Here is a 27,960-nt window from a genome sequence, read left to right on the forward strand (position 1 = left end):
GCAGTCCAAAATTACACAGTTTAATACGACAAAACATGAAGTATTATACATAAACGAACAGCGCCGTGTGTCACAAAGATGATAGTGGGCCTACCTATGTCATGAATAGTACTAACTGGGTCCATGTGTGACACTGCTGGACCCACTTGTGCCATGTGTGACACTACCCACTTGTTATCATAACACTGGATCCACCAGTGTCATATATTATACTGGACCCATATGTGTCATGCGTACCAGTGGATCATCCTGAGTCATGTATGACATCAAACTCTGTCATGTATGACACTGAGCCCACCTGTGTCACATGAACGTAAACTCACATGTAACACTTCATCATGAGTTACCAAGTATTCCTAAGGGTGAGTGCAACAGAGAAGTTATGTAAGACTTGAATGACATTTCCTACTGATCTACGGTAGATAAAAACCATGTTTTAGCATCACTTGTCTTTTGATTTACAATACAGTTATAAGCTTTTACCTAACATTAATGTGATTTTTTTTTTCATACACAAATACTTTCCCACCTTAGCGAGGTAGCGTCAGGAATAGACAAACAAATGGACTCATTTGCACACACGTATTATAATGAACCTAAACCAGGGCGCATTTAGTAAACAATAAACTGCATTTACATTAGTCCCTCTCATTCTACCAGTTACTCTCTTCAAGCTTTCCTGTAGATATGAATGATACATTTAATAATCATCTTTTTTTTTAAGATGAATTTTGTTTATTTTCACTTTACCAAACAATTTGAAAGTCCATTTCTTTTCCATAAGATTTTCTCACTACTAAGCTAGACTTGCTAGGGTCTCTATTTTCAAAATATAAATTACAGATGTGACCCTTTGTGTCGAAGGCTGATGACCTGTAAGTCTAACAGATGTACATTAATGGGGATATACGAGTGATAGAGATACATTTTCGGCTGAAAACTCCATGATTCTTCTTTCATAATACCCAATAACTTGATCAATTGTGGTAATGTCTGACATGGGAAGAGATTGTGCCATAGCGCCATTGAATGACAAATCATATGAGCAAATACAGTAAAATGCTGCCCCGGACTATGAGGGCTATAGGTGAATACATTCGAGCATATACAATCGAATGAATTTTACAGTAATAAATAGTCATAATATATCAAGACAAAATAAGGATCACTTGAAGATTCGTTTCCCGAGTGTTTTCCAATGCTGTGCTATGCTATGCTAAACTCCACTAAGCTACGCTTATAATAAATATAACCAAACCTAACCTAGCCTAGCACAGAAGAAAAATGCTGGGAGCGAACCATAAAGTAATCCCAATATGCTGTTTCTTTACCTAAGCGAGGATCCCTGCAGTGGGTGGCGATGACCGACACTCGTACATTGTTGGAACAGTTTACAGAGCGTCGGGTCATGCGTGACTTACAAAAAAAAATAACCTCCTCCGTCAACCAAGGAACGCTGCCCTGGAGTAGTGACGCCGTATGGGTCTCGGACGCAGCCTTGCCCCGAAGGGAAGCACCGTCAAAGCCTCTCGTCTCAAGTCCGAGAAGGTCGACGCCGCCCCTGTAAGGACCCGACTCTGTCGGTACCCGACGGGACCCTCCTGTGGGAAATCTAGTGTAATGGACGCTACAGGACCCACTGGGATAGGCAGGGGTTGTGGGATGGCATTTTCCAGCGGCAGGACACCGTGGGAGAACATGGCCCGACCCTTGTCGAGCAGAGGCGGCGACGCTGGTGGGGCCACTAGGGTGGGTCTGAGCTGGGGCGACGAGCGGGACCTGGCCAGCTGCTGGAGGCCTTCTGGAAGCGTCTGGATGTCGCGACTGGATTCATAGTCATCATCGAACTTGATGTCTTGACTGACTGCTACATCCAGTAAGGCGCTTTCATCAGACACGAATCCAGGACTGCGTAGAAAATCTTCAATCGAGATGAATTCTGGATCAGATTCGAAATTTTCGCTTGACGCGAATTCTGGGCTAGTTACTACGGTCTCATCAAGCACAAATCGTGGATTAGGTTGGATATTTACACTCGAAATGAACTGTGGGTTGGGTTGGAATCCCTCGCTAAACTGGGAGTCTTCTTCGTCAAAAACGGGACTAGGCTGGAAGTCGTGGCTAGGCTCTGAACCATCTGAAACTTGTGGACCTTGGTTATGTACCCTCGTCGATGACACAGTCTCCAACTTTATGTCATCCGTGACATTTTCTGGACCGATATCTTTGGGCTGTAGACTTGCTACAGGAGATACGAAGACCTTGCCAGAGTTATCATCCTGTAAGGGACGAAGGATTTCGTCGTCGTGGACGAGAGTGGTCGTCTGCGGTGTCAGCGTGGCCTGAGGGGCATTGTCCTCGGGCTCGACAATGAACAGAGGTTCGTCGGTGTCAGTTGGTGAGGATGTTGGTTGCGCGTCAGCCTCTTTTGGGACACCGCTTATCTCACCGTCGAGGACGAGCAAAGTCTCGGATGGTGCTGGCTGGAGGACTGTGAGAGTGCCATCGTTGATGGCATTGTCGACCGTGTCATCGTAAGTCGTCTCCAAGACATCAAGACTGTTGTTGTCTTCGATAGAAATGACGTTGCTGGGGTCCAGAGGACGGAAGTCATTGATCTTCACGGCGGCCTCGTCCTGGACCAAGGCGCTGAAGATAGGCTCCTGGATCGTCACGGGCGCTGCATTGACGGCGCTCCTGATGGCCGTCTCAGGGATCGTCACAAATTGAGGTGGATAGGCCGCCGGCGCAGGTGCGGTGGGCAGGTGCCCGCCTCCAGTTCCTACTGCTTTGGTGATGATATCATCTGGGTGGGGAGGAGCATAACCCGTGGGTGGTGGCGCTGCTATGGGTGTGGCGGCACTAGCCACAGGAGGGGGTACCATACTACTCGCTGGGGAACTGTGTGACTCAACTATCGAATTATCTTTCGGGGCACCGAACCCTGAAAACTTAGGTAGAGACTGTTGGGTGTATGCTGCGGGTGTGGTGGGAACCCACCTGGCCACGTACTCGGGCATGCCCTTAGGTATCCAACGGGGGATGAAGACAGGGCGAGGAACGTGAAGGGGGATGCTGTGAATGTCTCCTCGGCCGAGCCACTTGAAGGAGCGACTGCGACCCGCGGGGCGAATGATCAGGTTGAGGTGGTTGCTCCTGTAGCTCGCCAGGGTTAGGTCCAGGGTTAGTAGGGTACAGACCAGCAAAAGACTCACCTGCAATCGAGAAGGGGTTAGAGTTAGTGGGAGGCGTCAATGTACCTGGGAGGTGCAGACAGGAACGCAAGAGGCAGGTTAGTCAAGCAAACTACTGTTTCCATCTATGTATGGGAGCCAGCAGACCAGCTGTGGCCACGCCATGTGAGTATGCATGCGTGGGAATCATTAATGGTGAGTTCTGTCAGAGTGTTTGCATGAAACCAGGAAAGGAAAGCAAGCATTATAAGTGGGTGTACGAGGAAGCACCCTCAACACTCTCCGGAACTACAGAGTTAGTGGTCACTCCGCTCTGGGGCAAGACATCTTCTGCTTTGGGTGGCAGGAAGGCTGGGTCAGAGGTGGCCGCTAGGGCTGCTGGGGGGTTGGCGAACCGTGGCGCTGGCGCCGCTGGAGCTAAAGAGGTCCCAGGCTTCCCGGGGGGAGCTGGGGCGTAGGTGGTGAGAGGGTCGCTGGGGGGCACAGGGGGCAAGGTAGCGAGGGGCAGGGGAGTGTTGGGTGCGGGAACTCGTAGGAGCGGAGTCTGTGGTGGTGGTGGTGGTGGTAGTGGTGCCTTAACTACTGCCGGAGCCGAATCCTGAACGACGACGCTGCCTGACGCCACCACGGAGCTCCCTTTCAGAGGGCCGAAGCCTTGGACGGGCTTGGATCCGACAGGAGGAGCAGCGGGCTTCGCGCGGCCGTGGGAGTGTCCCTTGGCGGGTGCGGGCGTGTGGGCGACCCAGAACGCCGTGTATGTCCGATCCATGTGAGGGATCCACTTTGGGATGAAATACGGCTTGGGTACGTAGAGCGGGAGGTAGTCGGAGTAGCCGTAGCCAGCCCACCTGTGCTGCTTGCTGGGTCCGGCCGGCAGGACCAAGTAGGAGGATGGGCGGACGGGGCCGTAGTCTGCCCCCGCACTGCACGCCCACGCCCACACCAACACCATAACCAAATCCTGAAACATCAGTGTTATCATCATCACCAGCCGCTCACCACTGCATCTGTAGCCCTAGCGAGGGGTCGAAGGGACACGAGAAGCAAAGGAGCTTAGTTAGCAAGACTGGATGATAGCCTCGCTCACATCTTCGCCTTCCGCTCCGCATCATGGTAGCAAATAGGATAGAAATAAATACATGAATATTTAGTTATAACATATTAATTATTGGTTTTCTAGTTAGCATAACAATCATTAATTTCAATCGAATTGATTGACTGAGGATTTTCAGAATACATCCTTCCTGAAATCCTGTGGGTTGATGAAGACTAAAACATTTATTTCATCGGGTTGCCATTGCAATTGAAGGCGGAGCTTACGCTTCATTCAAACACCAAAGCTGTAGAAAATGGGTTAAAAGAAACACTGGGAACCAGAGGACAATCTGTTCGTGGCATCAAGGGTACAGGCCATCCGGGACAACCTGAAAAATAGCCTCGATTTATGTCTCATACCGAATGTGGAGCCTAGTGGGCCCTTGCGTTCGACAGCTTCACATCGGAACCACCAAACCTGTAATACAAAAATGGTTAAATCTATTTCGAAAGGATGTTTTCTGAGGAAGACACAGACTGGTTGATGTCATATCATTATCAGGACGACACAGTTTGTCGGACTTGTCAAACCTAAAGTGGATAACAAAGAACCATACATAATGAATACATTGTCCACCCGTCCCTCTCTCTTTCCTCTTTGGCAGAGATATGAATCATTTCGACTAGTCATTTCTGCTTTCTCACTGATTGGCCTACCGTGCCAGGCAATTGTATTCTAATGAGCATGAATATCAATTAAATGAAGAGAGAGTACATGACGTGCAATGTAGGCAATTAATTTCGACGTGAGTAAAGTTGTCGAAACGTCACTTAACACCAGATATATATATATTCCCTGCGTGTCGTAGAGGGCGACTAAAAGGGGAGGGAGCGGGGAGGCTGGAAATCCTCCCCTCCATTTTTTACTTTTCCAAAAGAAGGAACAGAGAAGGGGGCCAAGTGAGGATTTTCTCTCAAAAGCTCAGGTCTCTGTTCTTAACGCTACCTCGCTAACGCAGGAAATGGCGAATAGTATATATATATATATATATATATATATATATATATATATATATATATATATATATATATATATATATATATATATATATAAGATATGGTAAAAAAAACGGTAAAGTTCCAGCTTAGAAAAAAAAGAAATAGATTTGTACGAATTGCATGTCAATGCAATCCTCTTGCTATGTAGATGTGCTTTAGGCCTGGGAAACGCCACTTATTTTATTACTTTTTTGCCTCCATGGAAAAAGATATGAGGGGTATGATGATCATGTACCATGTGAGGTAAAAGGGAAAGCTTACAAGGGGGTATGATGATGAGGTAAAATGTGAGGTAAAAAGGGAAAGCTTAGTCTAAATCAGTAGCACTTATGAGAACATCACCTCGAGCAGAGACTGTGCTTTAAATTCAGCATCGCACTCGTAATATACCTAACATAATACCATCTTCCTTCTGCCAGCTTGGTTGCAGTCAACCATAAAAAAGGTGAAGACCAACTTAGCACAACAAATTAGCAAGTAGTCAAAAGGAAACTCATCGATTTAAAGAAAAAAGCTGTACCGAGCGAAGGCTAGTGTTATAGGGACGCTCCGTCGGTACTTCGGTCAAACTCAAATGGGAGAGAGAGAGAGAGAGAGAGAGAGAGAGAGAGAGAGAGAGAGAGAGAGAGAGAGAGAGAGAGAGAGAGAGAAACCAGCATCCCCAAATTACCATAATAAGTAATGAGTCTGTATTCCCCAGGTTCCGGGTTTCATGTTAATTTCTCTGAAAAAAAAAAAAGTTAAGACACGGAGGATGGTAAATAACAAGGCTCTGGATCTTCATTTTTTCTCCAAGTGCCAAAAGTCTTTTCACCTTACAGTCATTACTGGCTAACGGCATGTAGAGAGAGAAAAAAAGAACTATAACTGGTCTTAGAAATTGCTATGACGGTTTCTTTAATCTTGATATTATTTTTATGGTATGTGTGGGTCATATCAATGAGGGAGGAATGAAGGAAAAAGTGGTTAGTATTACCGATCGAATACTCGGCAAAATGTTTTCTCGTTCATGGTGGGGAAAAAAAATGGAAGAAACTTGGCGGGAAGTTCAATGTCCTCCACGTAATTGCCTACCTTGGCCCACCTGGCCTGGGGCTACCGGTAGCCAAACTCACTTTCTCTCCTTTTCCCGCCCTATCTCCATGACCCCCTTCACTATACACTACTCCCCCTCTTAACCCTGCGACCCCTTCGCGGATGCAAACCAACTGTTTTCCTCTTGATTCACCAGAGAACTCAATCTGTGTTCTTCATCTGTCTGCGTAGGTGAGAGGCACAGGGACACCCACGCACACACGATGATACACACCAGTTGGTACAGGTCATCATCGTGTCATCATGAGTTCGACTGTGATGGAGGAGGGCAGTCGAAGTACAGACGGAACGATCCTGAAGGAGGAGGAGGAGGTATAATGATGGAAACTACAACAGAGCTAAACAATTCCTTTGGGAACATGAACGGGGAAGTCCAAGTCGTGTGGGACTCTGAAATCTAGAAAAAAAAAGGGGGGTTAGAAAATGGGTACCTTTCGCTCGATATGGAGTGGGAAGATTAGAGACGCGTTCATATAAGGTCCAGTGCAAGATGTCAAAATGCGAAAGAGCTCAGGGATGTGCTGTGTGGGGGGCAGATAAAGCAGACGTGAAAGCCAGCCGACATCTGAGAGGCACAAGGAGTGCAACGCATGAGGAACAGAGCTAAACATTATGATAAGAATATTGTGGACAAGGCAGGAGACAACACTATACTTTCCCGCAGAGTAACCAGAAGTTGTCAGAATAATGACAGATATTCGGGTTAAGGGATTGGGAGGAAAGCGCTGCAAAGGACGAAATAAAGATACACGAGCCTCATCACCAGCGAGATGGGAGGGGGGTAAGAGGTCTTGCAGAGGAGTGGTCTAGCTAGCAAACACACAGATAGATTACTAAAGGTTTCTAACCCAATTAGGCTCATAGTTCTGATGGAAGTTTTCCATATGTACTGAAGTAGTGTCGAGATACGTTTGAAAGGCAGCTTGGAATACTCAGTATGTCGCTTAAGGAGGATACAGAGCCGAAGAAATAGAAAAAAGGCAAATGTCGTGCCTATCTTCAACAAAGAAGATGGGGATATTGCAATGAACTACAGACTTGGCTCCATGACGAGGGTGGAACACACATTGAGGGAAAGAGGGCCATGTGTGAGAAATCTCTTAGACCTCTATGAGGAGGAGTAGATTATGTTTCTGGACTGCTAGAAAGCATTTGGTGCCGCCCCACAGAAGGGGGCTCGTGAAGGTGGATCTTCAGCCAAAGACAAAGAGATATAGAATAAAATAATATCTTAATGGCAGGGAGCAAAGGGCGCACGGTTGGGGTCACTTGTGGCGCGCCGCAAGTCTTCGTCCTTGGACCATTACTCTTCTAGATTTATGTGAACGACTCGCCCGGAGGACTGTACTCCTACCTGGATATGTTTGCCGATGATGCTGATGTCATGGAGAAAGTAATGTGGGGATTTCAGCAACTGACAAGGGTATACACGGTTGATGAAATTCAGCCTAAGTAAGTATTATGTAATGAAGATGGGACGGAGTGAGAGGCCTCAATATGAATATCATCTAACAGGAAATAAGCTGCAGGAATCTCTATGTGAGGGGGTAAGGAGTCGAACTCGTCCCCTTAACTGTTGCAGTAAAGAAGACAAATTGTCTACTGGCAAATCCTTAGAATCGCATTCAAGTATAAGTGTAAAGATATATCCAACAAGCTGTTCAATCTTACAACAAGCCAAAACTAGAATACGTTTCTCAAGTTTGATCAACGCGTTTAAAGAAGCACAAAGAACTAATAGAAAAGGTCCAGAGGAGCACAACAAACACGTTACCAGAAATGCAAAAGCTGAGTTTTTACGAAAGCTAAGAGGCCTTCTATTTGTCCACCACGGAGGTATGAAGAGTATATGAGGTGACCTAAGGACGTAGATCGTGAACAACTCTTCGAAAGATACAAGGATAGAATAACCAGAGGCCAGAACATAAAAATTAAGAAAAAAATAAAAAAAATGCATATGTGTGTGTGTGTGTGTGTGTGTGTGTGTGTGTAAACTGTTTACAAACACGCATCCCGAGATTCGAACCCGGATCCTCAGCGTGACAGCGTGACCACCGACATATAACATATTCAGGATAACCTTGCATCAGCCGCTGACAAATAAACAACTGTATTGTTTTCTCAGCAAGGCTAGGCAACCACCCATGCTAGGATACCATCACGCGACCAACTTTCTCTTCCACGGATCTTCTTTTTATATAACCGTGTAAGTTGTCTTCCTGCCAGGTTTTTGGAAGCTCCTCAACTTCAATTTTGTCAGAAACGTATACAATACACATTCTCGAACGTAAAACTTTGGCTTAGTCCTAAGAATTTTGGAAGACCTGCCAGAATTTCGTAATATTGTAGTAAGAGAGGACATAACATATATTATCGCATCATGATTTAACGTATCTATGAATGATTCATATGTAAGTTTATTATGTATTTTTGTTTGTACATAGCTGCTTCTTCTTGACCCTATCTCACGGTGGTGGGAGAAGCAATTGCGTCTACAGAAAAGATTAACTTAAAAACCCTTCATCGGAAAATGTAACTATTTCTTGATATGTGGTTGCGCTTTTCAACAATTTCGCATATATTACTAACGGGAAAACGCAGCTGTACCCTGACACACTAATTACTCTAATTAATACACTTGCGTGCAAGAAGGTTATTAAAAAGGGAAAATTTCTAGACGAGAGATGACATTAATAGTGAAATCCTCTAATGATGTTAGCTTGTGCACCGTCACGTCTGATCTTCCCTTTCTCCCATATGACATCCAGACCAGCAAGAGGATATCCAGCCTCACAAATGGGGGGCCTTCTACAGACACTTTCCCTTTGAGGAGAGTGAGGGGTGGGGTGGGTCGAGTCGGGTCGGGGGACTTGGGGGGGAGCGAGGGGGAAGTTCGCGTGAGGTTAGCTCAAGCGAGTATGCTGAATTAAGTGCAGTTAAATTTAGCGTTAAATGGCGGGTGTCATACTCAGTGGGTCCAGCTATCTCGTCCGATAAGTTTAAGTTGTTTGCACTGCAAAACATACTATCTTTTGTCAAGTTACTAGCATTAAAAGCTTCGGTTATTGTACACGAGAGTGTACGATATCTACTAGCTATCGCATATCTACTCAGCGTATTACGCTACAGCACTTAGGAGACTGAATTCGTGCACTCAAGATGTGAAATGATATCTTTGGGTTTCAACTCACTATCAATCGAGAGTTAGATCATATCATCCAAAGAAATACGTCCTCGTCTTCAACAGTCATCGTACTGGGATGGTAGTAGTCATCGGTACATGCATTTCGCTAGCTACAGGTTGCATATCGGGGGAGCTCAGGTGTGGAAGGAGGGTAGGAGAAAGGGTATGAGGAGCGGAGGGAGATGGATGGGGTACAGTACAAGACGTCCCTTTGAGAGGGTGAAAAGATTGTGACGTCATCAGGCTCTCTCCTGTTAGGCGTTGAGATGGCCCGCGCAGTGGCTCCACCCCGTTAACTCACCAGTGGGGACCAACAGAGATAGAAAAATTTAGATATTATACTACAAACTAGTTATTGGATAGAAACGAAAGGTATATATATATATATATATATATATATATATATATATATATATATATATATATATATATATATATATATATATATATATGTATATATATTTTTTTTTTTTCATTTATTTATTTATCTATATTTATTTTGCTTTGTCGCTGTCTCCCGCGTTAGCGAGGTAGCGCAAGGAAACAGACGAAAGAATGGCCCAACCCACCCACATACACACACACATATATATATATATATATATAAGTCAATTGGGAGGTGAGTTTGAATGGAGAAAAACTGGAGGAAGTGAAGTGTTTTAGATATCTGGGAGTGGATCTGTCAGCGGATGGAACCATGGAAGCGGAAGTGGATCATAGGGTGGGGGAGGGGGCGAAAATTTTGGGAGCCTTGAAAAATGTGTGGAAGTCGAGAACATTATCTCGGAAAGCAAAAATGGGTATGTTTGAAGGAATAGTGGTTCCAACAATGTTGTATGGTTGCGAGGCGTGGGCTATGGATAGAGTTGTGCGCAGGAGGATGGATGTGCTGGAAATGAGATGTTTGAGGACAATGTGTGGTGTGAGGTGGTTTGATCGAGTAAGTAACGTAAGGGTGAGAGAGATGTGTGGAAATAAAAAGAGCGTGGTTGAGAGAGCAGAAGAGGGTGTTTTGAAATGGTTTGGGCACATGGAGAGAATGAGTGAGGAAAGATTGACCAAGAGGATATATGTGTCGGAGGTGGAGGGAACGAGGAGAAGAGGGAGACCAAATTGGAGGTGGAAAGATGGAGTGAAAAAGATTTTGTGTGATCGGGGCCTGAACATGCAGGAGGGTGAAAGGAGGGCAAGGAATAGAGTGAATTGGAGTGATGTGGTATACAGGGGTTGACGTGCTGTCAGTGGAGTGAATCAAGGCATGTGAAGCGTCTGGGGTAAACCATGGAAAGCTGTGTAGGTATGTATATTTGCGTGTGTGGACGTGTGTATGTACATGTGTATGGGGGGGGGGGGGTTGGGCCATTTCTTTCGTCTGTTTCCTTGCGCTACCTCGCAAACGCGGGAGACAGCGACAAAGTATAAAAAAAAAAAAAAAAAAAAATATATATATATATATATATATATATATATATATATATATATATATATATATATATATACACACATACACGTCCACACACGCAAATATACATACGTATACATCTCAACGTATACATATATATATATATACACACAGACATATAAATATATACACGTACATAATTCATACTGTCTGCCCTTATCAATTCCCATCGCCACTCTGATTATATATATATATATATATATATATATATATATATATATATATATATATATATATATATATATATATATATATATACATATATATATATATATATATATATATATATATATTTTTTTTTTTTTTTTTTTCATACTATTCGCCATTTCCCGCGATAGCGAGGTAGCGTTAAGAACAGAGGACTGGGCCTTTGAGGGAATATCCTCACCTGGCCCCCTTCTCTGTTCCTTCTTTTGGAAAATTAAAAAAAAACGAGAGGGGAGGATTTCCAGCCCCCCGCTCCCTTCCCTTTTAGTCGCCTTCTACGACACGCAGGGAATACGTGGGAAGTATTCTTTCTCCCCTATCCCAAGGGATAATATATATATATATATATATATATATATATATATATATATATATATGTATATATACATTAGACATGAAAAGCCTTATAATATTTTTACTGCCGTAACTAAGCATACATACTTCTAGTTCCCAAACTCACTTCGGTGAGGTTAACATGTGTAATGGCCTTTAATTCTTTTTGTAAACTAGAAAAGAAAGTTTCGGAACCTACTAGGTTAGATTAAGAATCTCATTATTATTTTTTCCCCATAAAGTTAGAAGTTGAGGAACTTATTAGGTTAAGTTACGTTAGGATATGTTATCATTTTCTATTTTTCTACAACAGGGAAGCCTTGAAGGCAATGTGCAACCTCAAAATTCCCAGGGGACGCAAAGGCATACATTTTCTTATATTTCTACGATTTTTAATTTTTTTTTTAGATATATTCTTGTTTGTTTTACGAGAAAGTAGATTCATTGTATCAAATACATTACAGATCCACATATAAAAGACATGTAAATGGTATTCCCATATGTATCGCCAGAATTCAACGTCCAATGTACGTATCATAGTCTGAGATCATGGACCAGACAGACAGATGGACCAGAGAGACAGTTCTCTGGTAATACTTGTGTCTCGGTACTTAAACATGGAGGAGGGCTGGCTGTATCAATTGGCTAGCTCATACCTTGAACACTGAGCCCTGGCGATATCGAACAGCCAGGCAATTAAGGTCAAGCGATGAGTGTCTTCAGAGGGCAAACTTTGAGTGACAAATATTGACAAGAATGAGACGGCGACAGTCAAATGATGTCTTGTCATGTTAAGAAGTTAGTCTGTATAATACCAACAACACGCATGGCCACCATAAATACAGACGTACGTGTACGATGGCCACGCGTAGTGTTTGAATGTCTATAAATACAGACGTGCGTGTACGATGGCCAAGCGTAGTATTTGAATGTCTATATGTTTGCAGTAATGGACAGAGTCGATTAGTTGTCAGAATTTCTCTCTTGCATCGTGAACCTTCCACCACTGCAGGTGTGGGAATACGTGTCAATGTTTTGGCAGCCGCTTTCCCAAGCCCTCATGAATGGGTTTCACTCGTCGGAGACCCCCAGAGCTTCCGCGGGGCTCAACATGCCTCCTCCCTCCCCTACACCACTCCTGTCCAATCCTTGCCCCCACACACTACCGCTTGACGTTTCTACCCCACCCCGACTTTAACACCCGGCGCCTACCCGTCCCATAACACTCATCCAACAACCATACATAAAGCAGGCATGGAGTTGTAGCACAGTCATGCACAGGAGAGGATGTGTGGCATGACAAGGGCGCCATGCGCGCCCCTGTCATGCTTCGGGTCAGGCGGGAAAGCCTGTCGTCACGCAATGCCACTTAATTCCTCCCTCCCCCACACCATGACCCTGACACCCAGCAGTACACCATCAAGAGAACTACAGCAAGCGAATTACAGGAATACAGATTTTGTGGATGGTGACGCTAAGAATGTAATTTCCATATACAGTAAACACAATTTGTAATAGTGATACCTTTATATATATATATATATATATACTAGGTGATAGGGGAGAAAGAATATTTCCCACGTATTCCCTGCGTGTCCTAGAAGGCGACTAAAACGGGAGGGAGCAGGGGACTGGAAATCCTCCCCTCTCGTTTTTGATTTTCTAAAAGAAGAAACAGAGAAGGGGGCCAAGTGAGGGTATTCCCTCAAAGGCTCAGTCCTTTGTTCTTAACGCTACCTCGCTGACGCGGGAAATGGGAATGATATATATATATATATATATATATATATATATATATATATATATATATATATATATATATTATTTATTTTGCTCTGTCGCTGTGTCCCGCGTTTGCGAGGTAGCGCAAGGAAACAGACGAAAGAAATGGCCCAACCCACCCCCCATACACATGTATATACATACACGTCCACACACGCAAATATACATACCCATACATCTCAATGTACACATATATATACACACACAGACACATACATATATACACAAGCACACAATTCACACTGTCTGCCTTTATTCATTCCCATCGCCACCTCGCCACACATGGAATAACATCCCCCTCCCCCCTCATGTGTGTGAGGTAGCTATATATATATATATATATATATATATATATATATATATATATATATATATATATATATATATATATAGCTCGGTTGCGTTACCCCAGCCGTAGATGGTACCCAAAGATCTATTAATCAGAGGAAAGATGAACTGTTGAGTGAAGTTTGTGTTGTGTTTGTTGATGTGTTTCATGAAATCAACAACAATCTGTATCACCTGTTCTTCTCTTACCTAACAACACCAACAAATACAACGACAAATATGAAACTATATACATATGAAACAGAAGTAAATTCTCTCGTTACAGCAACAGTTACAGGATTTATTCACAGTAATTCACCAGTGTAACATGAGCGGGAAAAATCCTCATACAATCCAATTATCCAATTATAAAAGAATTCCTGAGAACAGAAACCACGTGAAATAATCTCACGGCTAAAATTACCTAGAAGGAGGAGGAGGAGGAGGAGGAGGAGGAGGAGAGGAGGAGGAGGAGGAGGAGGAGGAAGAAGAAGGCCAATGTACTGCCTGAGGCGGGAAGCACCAAAATGGGAGGAAGACAATAGCCCGGATGTTATGGCTGGAACGAACCAGGAAGCGAGAAAGAAATATAAGCTGACGACCAAAGAAAACGGAGACGAAATGATCATACAGACTCTTGAGAAGGAATGGAAAGCACGACGAAGCACAAAGGTCCTGACGACGAGAACGGAGATATTAAACTTGATTTCACGTTGGCATGAATGAGAACCGTGAGCCATCATCACGCAACACAGACCCCCTCAAAGGATTCATCTGGCGTACTGAGGCTGAAGTGAAAGTGGGTTTCATCCTGACGAACCCTCTACATTGTCAACACTTCACAAGGGGGAAAAAAAGAAACATATGTGGAGTAAAAAAAAGTGACAAGGAGGAAGAACATGACGCGTTGGTAAAATTTCGGGTAAGATAATGGATTAGACAAACAAGGGAAAGCGGGTTGACCACGGGTGAAGCCCACCCGCGAATATTGATGCTAAATGGATGACGAGAAGGACAATGGGTTAGATTTCTTTATAAACTTGTGATTTAATTCAGACTGATGACTTAAAGGTAACCAAGGTGAAAAGATTACTAGTGTGTCATCACAATCTATCTATCTATCTATCTATCTATCTATCTATCTATCTATATATATATATATATATATATATATATATATATATATATATAGGCGATGAAAAATAAAATACATTAAGTCCCGAGTCCCTGACGATGTAATACACGAAGGTGCATTTGGAACTTACCGTGTCTCATTTTTCTCCCTGGTTATCAGCAACTACTTAGATCACGCACTGTACTTTGACACAGTGATAATGTTCCCTTTGAAAAAAAATATCATTGGATTTACGAACCAATCTCACAATTGCAATCAACTGTATTTTGGAAGGGTAAAACATCATCGGGTGCAATGATGTTCCATTCTCTTGCATATGGGGAACAGGCCACAAAAGTAGCGGACCTTATATAGCTCATGAGGGTGGCGTGAGGCCTCATTTGTCTGTTTTCACCCGGCATATGGCAGCACCGGAGGATTAACAGTCCCTCTGTTTGCTCTTCCCACAGCAGATGACGCGCTGCTTCTCAGCTGCGCTGCTTACCAGTGGGTTCTTTAATGATCTGTAAACGTCCAAACGTTCAGCTTTACATCAAATAATTTTAGTTTAGGGTTCCGTTCTTTATCATAAACTAGCTACAATTCCGCGAGTGATGAGAAGTCTAGGAAAACAGATGTTTAGTCTCGCTTGTTTTACATTTACAAGTGTGTAAATCTCCTATGCTCTCGGTTTACTAATTAATAAACTTATGGTCAAGTATATCCTACTGTCTAAAGACTTGAGAATAGATAAACAGAAATTAACAAGGAAATTGGACGCGTAAAACAACATTAAGGATGAAATTAGGAATTGTTTGCCTTACTAGTCTTAATGGCACAGGTTTAGAATCCGTAGTTCCGTGAGGTCACAAGGATCACGTGAAGTCTTAGGATTGCCTCAAACGTCTGAAAAAAGGCGTTGAGATTATTTTCCTTTTCGATGTGTGATCATAGCATTGACGGCCTTAACGACCCTGCTGGTAATTGATAAGCCCATAACCTGCACTAACGACCACATCCGAACAGCAACAGACATGATAGACAATATAGACCAGGGCGGCTCTGAAGTAATGTTTGCTCGTCGTCAGCGCCAAGTGATAACTAACGATTTGTATATACGGTGTTTAACTTCGTTCTTGTGTACGTACCTAACCTATGAGAAATTTGCGGACACCCCTTTGTTGACAGCGTTCTATCCATCAGCCAACTGTGTAACGGGAGGTGAGGGTGTATCATCTTTAGTGGACTAGGAAGGGTATTGTCCCAACGGCAATTCTTCTGCTTCGAAGGATTCTTATCATTTTCGAATTCCTGCGTGGAGTGCATTCTTCAAGTTGCGGGAGCAGGAAGGGTTGTGGACTTGAATGATAATACTGACTGTACATCAACTCAGGCAATTATGTTACGTTTTCTATTGCAGTTACAGAGGGTTTTGACGCATTCCTTGCATCACGTCTCGTAACTGATTTAATTCCTCTGCGTATTTCTTGATTTTTAAGTTTCCTCACGATCCTTATAATTCCTTTGCAGACCCTGAGACTAAGGAAAACCCATAAGGGAAAAAAGTCAATATCAAGTCACTACGATCAATTACCACAGGCAAAGACAATTTTCCCCAACCTCACACCGACACAGCGGAGCCATATTAGCACAACTTTACTGAGCGTTGGCCGGTGCCCTACACCACCCGCCACCCAGAGCCACCAGACCACCCCGCCCTTACACCACCGCCCCAACCACCCATGCTACGCCACCCACCAGACAGGTGTGCGCCTTGCTCATAATTTACCGGTTTTCCTTCCGGTTTGGGGCCCGGATGTGGGTAAGTGGACCAAACCACAACAATTCCTGCAGAATGTGAATCTAGTGGAGAAATCTTGTTTGCGACCTGGACCGCCCTCTCTGACCAGCTCTCTCTGTCCGTCTGCATGTTTGTCTGCATGTCATCTCGCGGCTCCATGCAAAGTGTGATATCAGGTTAGTGATGTAAGTGGCCATAAGTATATATAAACTGCTGCGTCTCGATAAGCTCACGTGTACACTTGACCAATCGAGTTGGTGATTATTTGAGGAAAAATAAGAGTTTACCTTAACGATATGAATTTGTTGGGTTTACGTAATGACGGAAGGAGCTAACAGCGTAGTTATTGATGGATACGTTGCTATGAGAGTTAATGATACTCATTCCTTATCCATATCTCGTATTTTCGCCGACTTTTTATTTCTATAGTTATTCATATTCAACGTGTAAAAGCTTATGATAAACATGTACCTTTTTCTTATCGAAGTGAGCTACGAAGGATTGCGAGTGACCGGGTTTTAAAACGACAGAATGGCTAGTTCGAAGCCCAACACGGAATACACTGGCCATCACCAAGGATCGAGCCCTAGTTCTTGGATTCTGAAGAGAGCTGGTTGCCCCAGCACCACAGCATCTCCAAACATCAGTAGAATACATTGGGTATCTACACACTCTCATAGCATGAGTGTACTCCATAGTGCGAAGCTAAGCCAGTGGGGTTGGCAGGGGTTACTATATCATCTTGGGTATTGATTTCATGGGGTGAAATGGAAGCTGAAAGGAAGGTAGGGAGAAAGAATGAGATTATGGGGAAGGGGAGAGGGAGGTAATTGGAAGAGTGAAGATAGAGGGAGTGGATGAAAGCAAGGAGAGCACACAGGAAAGAGGAGAACAAAGTCGTGACATTGAATAAAGGAGGAAAAGTAAGGAGAATAATAGGGAGAAAAGGAGAGAGAAGACATAAGGGGAGGGAGGTAGTTTCACCAGTGTGGGAGAAAGCCAGCTAGCCAGCCAACCAGCCCTGGCTGCGTGGGAGTAAACCTAACCTAAGCTCACCCTTCTCCCCACAGCCAACCTCCCTCCCCAGAGCCAACGTCTCCTGCTGCATTTGTTGTCACACCACGTCACCTGGCGTTACGACACGCGTCACGGCATTGTTACGTGACAGATGCTGTCACCTGCCAGCGGGTGTGCGAGTCGCCGCAAGCCTGTTATCTTGATCACCGACATGGCTGCTGCTGTTGTCTGAATTATTCAATCATCCCAGCCCACCGCTCCCTCCCCGTTTTGGTCGCCGTTTACGACACGCAGGGAATACGTGGGAAGTATTCTTTCTCCCCTATCCCCAGGGATGATATATATATATATATATATATATATATATATATATATATATATATATATATATATATATATATATATATTGCCATAGTGACACTTCTAAATTGTACATACCAAATATCAACATACAACAGAGGCATTTAGACTATATTACCTAATTCGCGGGGGCCGAACCAGACCTTAGTAAGTTAGATCCGTTAACACAGTAAGTTGACCCCAGCGCTACATCTAACACCCGGACAACGGCGAAGGCTACGATTACATTAGGATTACATTTGGGGGATATTGAAAGCATCTTGTAAATATTAGAATGATATATGATACTATACGAGTAAATTATGTTTGGCGTATTTGACGTATGTCAAGGAATGTCGAAAATATTTTGTTTTTTTAATCACTTTACTTATACAGTAGATATATGTGAGAGAATGTACTTCATTATATAAGAGATACGTTAGAATATATCTAGAATACATAAAAGTTTGGATTCTTTTTAAAGCAAATTTTTACAGGATAGCAGTAGGATTTATGACTCACACACACACACACACACACACACACACACACACACACACAGAACGACTTTTGGCTACAAACGACACTTTATCAATTTGGTTGGGTCGTACTCAGGGGTCGTTGTTATCATGGAATTTCTAACATATATGTATTTCCTCAGGAAACTCTGTGGTTTTTGCCATGACGCCCTGATTGCCCTCCAGTGCCATGGGTTCTGGAAAATCACGACGAAAATGAACCCGAGTCTTTTTTTCCATTCTCATCATGCAGTGTTCCTGAATAGTTTTTTTTTTTTATTTACCATGGTAATATGATGCAGTTTTTTTCCCTCCCACCACAATTTCCTGCTTTCGTATAGACTGTATGATGTTTTGTTTTCCCACCACCACCATTTAAGCTGTGTGCGTTTCATTACTTAACTATGCTGGACGAGGAGGGAGTTCGATACAAGAATTCTACAGATGAATTTCTTTTATCATACACCTTCATAACTTCTCTATGTCGTCTGCATTCACAAGTGTCATCACTTGGCTTATTCCAATCAATCCATTACTCATTTACTGTAAATAAAAAAGAAATGATCATTTACGTGTTTTCTAGATAATTTCTTCCTTAATTTCGTGTTATGTTCTGTGGTTAGGTTCTGTCCATGGTTCTTTGGTTCTTTTGCAGGACTGTTAACTGCCAACATCTCTGACTTAAAACCTCAAAGGTCACATGTGACCAGGTTAACCCCTTCCTCTTCTCTCCTCCACGGTGGGTAAATTATAGGCCTCCAGCCTTTCCCTTGTGAACCGTCTGTCTTAAATCCGGTGCTGTTTTAGTTGCTCTCCTTTGGACCTTCTCTATGAGATCTTTGCATTTCTTTAAAAGCGACGTCTCAACTCGACAAGCATATTCTACTCTTAACCTAAATGTAAGACATGGGCAGTATGCTCAGTACTTCCCATTTGTCATAGACATGAACGCTAACTTTAATACATGCCAGCAGACATTTCGTCCCCTTTTACCATCCTCTGGCGATGCTTCCTCCTGACTCTCTCCCACACAGAGTCTGGCAGTTTATTTCTTGCTTAGATAGTATTCATATCGAAGCTCTCTTTCGCCTTTTCCCATCCTCACAGTAACGTATGATTACTCGGGTCGAACTTCATCAACCAAGTATCAGACCAACTTTGGAGTCTGTCTCGATCCCCTTGTAAGTTGATGGATAAGTTTAGATAAGTTAAAAACTGAGGTAGATAGGTTAGAAACTGAGGCAGATAGGTTAGAAACTGAGGTAGATAGGTTAGAAACTGAGGAAGATAGGCTAGAAACTGAGGTAGATAGGTTAGAAAATGAGATAGACAGGATAGAAACTGAGGTAGATTGATAGGTATCTAGGCAAGTGATTGGATAGGTTGATAGGTAAGTATGAAGATCAAAAGGTAGATGACAGATTTGTACACTGGTCGATATGGAGATAAATGGATCGGTACATAACGTAGACTGGCGGAGTTGGTAGATATGGGCAAATGTTGGTGGAGAGGTGCACGTAGGGTAGGCCTAGAGCCCAGTGGATCGGTAGGTCGACAGATGGGTAAATAGGAAGGTACTGGAAGTAGGTAGGCAAGACCCTGGTCGGACCTGAAATTTTCCCCAGTGATCACTTGACGGGCGGAGACCAAACCAATATAATGACGCTGGACCTAACGTCTCGCCCTGGGGGCACCTCCTGTACAGCGCGTTTTCTTTGTGATCATCATTGGTGCTATGGGGAGAGAGTTCCACACTCGCGTTGACTCTCTTTGTCTCTTAAACCTTGGATATACGTACCGTACCTTTACTCCTACGTATGTACACACACACACACACACACACACACACACACACACACACACATACACACTGCAGCTTTAGCCAGACCACTAGCTTTTTCCCTGTAACTCGGCTCTGTTCTAGTACCTTCGTTATTGCTCTCCTCTGGACCTTCTCTATCAGCTCTTTGTGCTTCTTGAGTTACTGTGTGTGTGTGTGTGTGTGTGTGTGTGTGTGTGTGTATGTGTGTCCGAACACCGTGGTTGGTTCTCGCGTCATAAACTTGGCCTCCGTCCCCCTCCCCCCCTAAAACCGGTACCACCGCCTCACTACTAGTAGAAACCCTTAACTCTACCACCACTGGTACTTTCACTTCTTCCTCTTCCGTCCATCTATACAGCTATACTCCCTCTCTTCCGTCCGTCTCTACAGCGATACTCCCTCTCTTCCGTCCGTCTATACAGCTACAGTACCTCTCTTCCGTCCATCTATACAGCTATACTCCTTCTCTTCCCTCTATCTATACAGCTATGCTCCTTCTCATCCCTCCATCTATACAGCTATACTCCCTCTCTTCCCTCCATCTATACAGCTATACTCCCTCTCTTCCCTCCATCTATACAGCTATACTCCCTCTCTTCCCTCCATCTATACAGATATACTCCCTCTTTTAAACCCTCTTGCTCGCTGCTCCCTCCACTACCACGAAGACCCTCCCATGCAATTATGATGGATATTTTACACTTCTCCCTGGAATTTATTGAATTTCATCAATTGTTTGGGTCTATCATTGAGATTTAGTGATTTCTTGTTCACCATTCTCTCTTTATCTCCCTAACACACACACACACACACACACACACACACACACACACACACACACACACACACACACACAAACCGTAACTAAAGAAGCACAAAGAGCTGATAGAGAAGGTCCAGAGGAGGGCGACAAATATGACACAAGAACTAAGTTATAGGGAGGGGACAGAAGCCTTAAATTTGCCCACCGTGGGAGAGAGAAGAATTAGAAGTAACCTGATCACAACCTTTATGACTTTTAAACCAGAATGATGAATACCTCATCGGCAAACGTAGGGATGGGACGACCTGAAGACATAATATGCAAATACCAGAAGGCATGATATGCAAATAAGCAAGACACCTATAAAAAAAAGAGATATGAGAAAGAACTTTTATGGAATAAGAATGTTGGATGACTGGAATAAGACGACTGAAGACATGGTTAATACAAAGAGCTGACAGAGACTGAAGAAGTTGTATGATAATGTTCAAGAGATGGGCCACCACAAGCGTAAAACTAACAAGTAATTATATAAATACACTTCAGAGGTTACTACATAAAACATACATTGTGATCTTAAGGTACGTATATATGCATGCATGCATGCATGTATGTATGTATGATGTATGTATGTATGCTTGTATGTTTACGTAAATGAATGCAAACATCGTTTTATGTGTGTGTGTGTGTGTGTGTGTGTGTGTGTGTGTGTGTGTGTGTGTGTGTGTGTGTGTGTGTGTGATAATCATAAAAAAGTTTAATGAATTAGCTGGACGCACAATCGTAAACAATGGGACTCTAAAAAAAGAAAAAAAATAGGTGAGCCTTTACACATATACCGGGGCGGCAGTTTAAATTACTGATGACGTTCACAGTAGTTGGGACGGATCTGTTCTTGTAGCAGCCTGTACGAGATGGGATGGGTTTAGGGTGGTTATGGCGCCGAACTGTAACTAGGGGACGAGGGATCTCTTCTGGTGATGCGCGGTGACGGCGTCGTAATCTGGCGGAGAGATGGTATGAATGTGTGGGCACACGATCATACACTGCTTCTCTAACTTTTATATTTTTTGCGGATCAACTCCTCCAACACAAGGAGATAGAGGCACCAACACCTTCTCCCTCACCAGTTCGCCAACACAAGGAGATAGAGGCACTAACACCTTCTCCCTCACCAGTTCGCCAACACAAGGAGATAGAGGCACCAACACCTTCTCCCTCACCAGTTCTCCAACACAAGGAGATAGAGGCACCAACACCTTCTCCCTCACCAGTTCTCAACCAGTCGTTCTTCACCCTCAACACATACACTCCACATCTCTCGAAACCTCCACATCATAAACAATATGGCGACGTGATTCTTTTCTTTCCCAGTTAATAACAAGCATTTTACGTTACATTAATTTGGCCTAAGTCAGCCCTGAGTGGCTAGCATCTACGTCCTCACTGAGTGTCGTAAGTCATACGACGAGTTATGCCAGTCTAGTTTCACCTCCAGGAGACAGAGGGCGTTGAAGGTACGACTCGTCAAGGAAATATGCACGTCTTTTTCTTTTTCTTTTTCAACCTTCTCCTCATCTGAATGTAATGACCCCTTTCCTGTGCTTAAGTGATTCTGGTTAACAGAGCATGATACATTAAATGCCCATTGTGGTGCCTCTGTCTTATCAACTACTTAAGTAGATTAGGGAACGTGATGGTGTAATACATTGTGGTGTGTGTGTGTGTGTGTGTGTGTGTGTGTGTGTGTGTGTGTGTGTGTGTGTGTGTGTGTGTGTCAGAGAGGAATGTTGCCAGGAAGTGTGTGAACAATAGGCAATGAGATGCAGCATGGGATTGAGACGGGAAGGCCTGGGTGATAGCCTGAGGATGTAACCTGGCAGCGGATGGGAAAAATAAGGAGCTGAAGTGAGCCACTGGGTGCGTGAGAAGAGGGTCTCAGGGTCCTGAGTGCATGCAGGAGTGTGTAGAGGGAAATGCCAATGTCTGAGAGGGAAAAGATGAGTACGTCTGAAGGTGAAGTAGTCCCGATAGCGTTGCATGGATGTGCGTCTTAGGCCCTGAATGTAAAAAAGAGAGAGAGAGAAAAAAAAAGAAGGGAAGAGGGTGTATGGATGTGTTAGAAATGAAATACTTATGAACGATATGTTGTGTTAGGCGAGCAGATCAAGGAAGTCAAGAGAGTGTAGGAGAGAGGTGTGGTAGATTCTCTAGCACGGAGCGAGAGAGTTAACACAGATGTGCTGAAAGAATTGACACATAATAGAGAGGATGAAATAAAGAGAGACTGACTGAGATGACCTATGTGTCAGAAGAGGATGGGAGCAAGTGGCAGGTGGAAACCAAGAGGGAGATGGGTGAATGAATGGCGTGAAGGAGGCTTCGGGGTATCGGGGCCTGAACTTTCAGGAGGGTCCGAGGTGAACTTTGAACAAGATAGAGTGGATCATTGTGGTTCAAGGGAAAAGGGAGAACGTGCTGCCACTGGGCTGAACCAGGGAATATAAAGGAGTCAGGGTAAACTATGAACAAGTATGGGAGACTAGGCTGTGAATTATAGGCACTGATTCCAGTACCGTAAACACGACAGTTGGACAATGAATGTATGCAAAGGAGACCATTGTTTTGTCCTGGCGCTATCTCGCTAAGACGGGAGGAACAACTGGGCAGCAATGCATTTTGTTTTTATGGTAGATGAGACAGCCATCTTATATACGGATATAAAGAGGAAAGTTATCTTTCAAAGTCTATTTAAGTACCAAAGTTTCAATTTTCAAATTTCGAGTTACATAAATCTGAGAGAGACTCCTTCAGATTATCATTCAGTATCTTTCGTGTATTATGACGATTTGATATCAATATCTTAACCTCTCGATTCTATACTCATGTGACGCTGAATTTTCAACTTCGGTTTGCAGTCAATTCTGTTCCAATTCTCCAGAGGGGTTTACAAATAATCTCGTAAATTCAACTTTTTTTTTTTATTTTTACAAAGTAAATGATTTTAACCATAGGGATACTGTTTTGAATATTATTTTTCTTTTAGTTTCTTAAAATCACCATAAAATAAACGGAAAGTTTTGATACGGTGTTGAATGGCGACTATATCTATATATCATTATTGATGTCTATATCATCAAGATCTATTAATGCTTTTGTTATCAACACCTTTAGAGCGACGACTTTTGAGAACAACTTCACGACCCTTAGGTATGAAGACAAGGGCCTTTGACCCGACCCTTAATTAAGGTGCAGGTCCAGAAGGCCAAACAATCTTAGCGAAGGTTTATATCGTTACATTCAAGGGTCATATTGTCGTGTTCAAGGGTCGTAACCGTTGTGTTTAAGGCTCGCATCGTCGTGTTCAAGGGTCGCACCATCGTGTTCAAGGGTCGTACCATCGTGTTCGAGGGTCGTACCGTTGTGTTCAAGAGTCACACCATCGTGCTCAAGGGTCGTACCGTTGGGTTTAAGGGTCGTACCTTCGTGTTCAAGGGTCGTAACCGTTGTGTTTAAGGCTCGCATCGTCGTGTTCAAGGGTCGTACCGTTGTGTTCAAGGGTCGTACCATCGTGTTCGAGGGTCGTACCGTTGTGTTCAAGAGTCGCACCATCGTGCTCAAGCGTCGTATCGTTGGGTTTAAGGGTCGTACCTTCGTGTTCAAGGGTCGTAACGTCGTGCTAAAAAAACACAAAAACAAACTAGAAATGCTACTGTGTTACACTGGTGTCATCCAGTTATATCTCAGAGGAAACAGCGGACTCTTAGCCCGAGATCCGCAGCGGTAACAGGATGAACAACACCAGTGGCCAGTAACAGGATGAACAACACCAGTGGCCAGTAACAGGATGAACAACGTCAGTGGCCAGTAACAGGATGAACAACACCAGTGGCTAGTAACAGGATGGACAACGCCAGTGGCCAGTAACAGGATGAACAACGCCAGTGGCTAGTAACAGGATGAACAACACCAGTGGCCAGTAACAGGATGAACAATACCAGTGGCCAGTAACAGGATGAACAACGCCAGTGGTCAGTAACAGGATGAACAACACCAGTGGCCAGTAACAGGATGAACAATACCAGTGGCCAGTAACAGGATGAACAACACCAGTGGCCAGTAACAGGATGAACAACGTCAGTGGCCAGTAACAGGATGAACAACACCAGTGGCTAGTAACAGGATGGACAACGCCAGTGGCCAGTAACAGGATGAACAACGCCAGTGGCTAGTAACAGGATGAACAACACCAGTGGCCAGTAACAGGATGAACAATACCAGTGGCCAGTAACAGGATGAACAACACCAGTGGCCAGTAACAGGATGAACAACGCCAGTGGCTAGTAACAGGATGGACAACGCCAGTGGCTAGTAACAGGATGAACAATACCAGTGGTCAGTAACAGGATGAACAACGCCAGTGGCCAGTAACAGGATGAACAACACCAGTGGCCAGTAACAGGATGGACAACGCCAGTGGCCAGTAACAGGATGAACAATACCAGTGGCCAGTAACAGGATGAACAACACCAGTGGCCAGTAACAGGATGAACAACGCCAGTGGCTAGTAACAGGATGGACAACGCCAGTGGCTAGTAACAGGATGAACAACACCAGTGGCCAGTAACAGGATGGACAACGCCAGTGGCCAGTAACAGGATGAACAACGCCAGTGGCTAGTAACAGGATGAACAATACCAGTGGTCAGTAACAGGATGAACAACGCCAGTGGCTAGTAACAGGATGGACAACGCCAGTGGCCAGTAACAGGATGAACAACGCCAGTGGCTAGTAACAGGATGAACAATACCAGTGGCCAGTAACAGGATGAACAATGCCAGTGGCTAGTAACAGGATGAACAACGCCAGTGGCCAGTAACAGGATGAACAATGCCAGTGGCCAGTAACAGGATGAACAACGCCAGTGGTCAGTAACAGGATGAACAATGCCAGTGGCCAGTAACAGGATGAACAATGCCAGTGGCCAGTAACAGGATGAACAACGCCAGTGGCTAGTAACAGGATGAACAATACCAGTGGTCAGTAACAGGATGAACAATGCCAGTGGCCAGTAACAGGATGAACAACGCCAGTGGCTAGTAACAGGATGAACAATACCAGTGGTCAGTAACAGGATGAACAACACCAGTGGCCAGTAACAGGATGAACAACGCCAGTGGCCAGTAACAGGATGAACAACACCAGTGGCCAGTAACAGGATGAACAACACCAGTGGCCAGTAACAGGATGAACAACGCCAGTGGCCAGTAACAGGATGAACAACACCAGTGGCCAGTAACAGGATGAACAACGCCAGTGGCTAGTAACAGGATGAACAACACATGTGGCCAGTAACAGGATGAACAATACCAGTGGCCAGTAACAGGATGAACAACACCAGTGGCCAGTAACAGCATGTGTAGCACCGCCCGTAACAGCATGAACAGCAGAGGGCAACTTGCAATAACAGGAGGAGTAAGCAAAGTTTCCGTAATAATAACAGTGACTGTGATAAAAACGGCGTTGACAACATATGGTGGAAGGTGCAGCGCGAACTGGCCGACAGCAGGAATCATTATTAGCATCAGGTCGGAGGGTCTAAACAACTTAATCATGACAGTATTTCAACAGGAAGAGCCACAAGGCTAACACGAATAACAACAACAATACTTAACATAGAAAACCAGTTTAACACTCTGTCATTACTATAACCTATACATCAAAAGCCAAATGATACATATAGACAACTGTGTATCAATACATCTTGGACATTTACACTGGTGAACTAAGAATCATTTCGTCTCATTCTTTTCACACACACACACACACACACACACACAAACCACCTCCTTCGTCTTTATCTTAACCTAATTCTGCCTTAACTACAGAAACACCTACTGTAATCTCCTCCTAACCTACATCCACCTTACCGACCCTAATCATAATTAAACCACTCTTACCTTACCATTAAACCCCCCTAAGAAATATTAACTGAACTGTTTATGATAGTGTCATTACACAATAATCACTTCATTACTCTTTTGTTCTGAATTTCAGTACATCTGCTTACATAGAACTAGATCTGATTGATCATTTAGAATAAGTCTGTACCACATGTCAGTAATGCACAACTAGGAGTGTGTGCTTAGGTGAATAACGACCAAATGGACCGTGGTCTCGTAAATTCAATTAACAAATGGAAAGGAATATAAATACATTAACATAATAAGAAATAATGGGAAAACTTTCAGTGCACATATTTACTTACGTTATGCAATAAACGTAAGAGACATGTCAGTTCACAGCTAAAATATTATTACCGTATTAATTTTGTTTGACGCATAAAAAGCCTCTCATGCTTCATCTCCCTTAATATAAACTACACATAATATTCTACATCATTAATCTTAAGATTAATAGCATTCACTGCTTGTACTAGGATCTATTACATTTTCTTGAAGCACCAACACCACAAAGATCAGAGACAATATATCCCATATAATGTCCCTAGATAGATATTTCACCTTTGACAAGGAACACACACGTTACCACTCTTGATATACGATGATATACCAGAAGAATTTGATCCTCGCTACTGAGAAGCAGTGGGATCATAACCCATAACAGTGACATCAGACAACCGTGTTTTCTACGCATCCAACACTACCTCACATTCCTCCGTGGCGATGTAGCACACGCAGCTTGCAATGATTCTATACTGCACAAACATCCTCACCCTCTCCATTGCTAGACAGATGATCCTTTACGAAATATAACGCAGTCACGCCGGGAGGTCGGCGAAGGGCGTATGTGCGTGTGTGCGAGAGAGAGTGTGTGTGTATACGAATGCGCGTCGCACTCTCTTGCCGAAGGTGACCCACGAATGAACTAGAGAAAGCCGGTCGCTG

At 43.7% G+C, this 27,960-nt stretch overlaps 1 protein-coding gene across 2 annotated transcripts; it reads right to left on the minus strand.

Moving 5' to 3' along the window:
- Positions 1–7: 7 nt before the first annotated feature.
- Positions 8–27,943, minus strand: LOC139746436 (uncharacterized). Of its 2 annotated transcripts, none has more exons than XM_071657685.1 (2): positions 27,789–27,943; positions 8–3,215 (listed from the first exon to the last, which is right to left on the minus strand). In XM_071657685.1, the coding sequence occupies exons 1-2, from the start codon at positions 27,795–27,797 to the stop codon at positions 1,443–1,445; spliced, it is 1,782 nt and encodes a 593-aa protein (XP_071513786.1). In that variant the 5' UTR covers positions 27,798–27,943; the 3' UTR covers positions 8–1,442. The 2 variants fall into 2 exon arrangements, with proteins under 2 accessions (XP_071513786.1, XP_071513787.1); XM_071657686.1 differs by having other exon boundaries at positions 8–4,155.
- Between the last annotated feature and the right edge of the window lie 17 nt (positions 27,944–27,960).

Source organism: Panulirus ornatus, chromosome 65 (assembly GCF_036320965.1).
Source record: "Panulirus ornatus isolate Po-2019 chromosome 65, ASM3632096v1, whole genome shotgun sequence".
Lineage (NCBI taxonomy): Eukaryota > Metazoa > Arthropoda > Malacostraca > Decapoda > Palinuridae > Panulirus > Panulirus ornatus.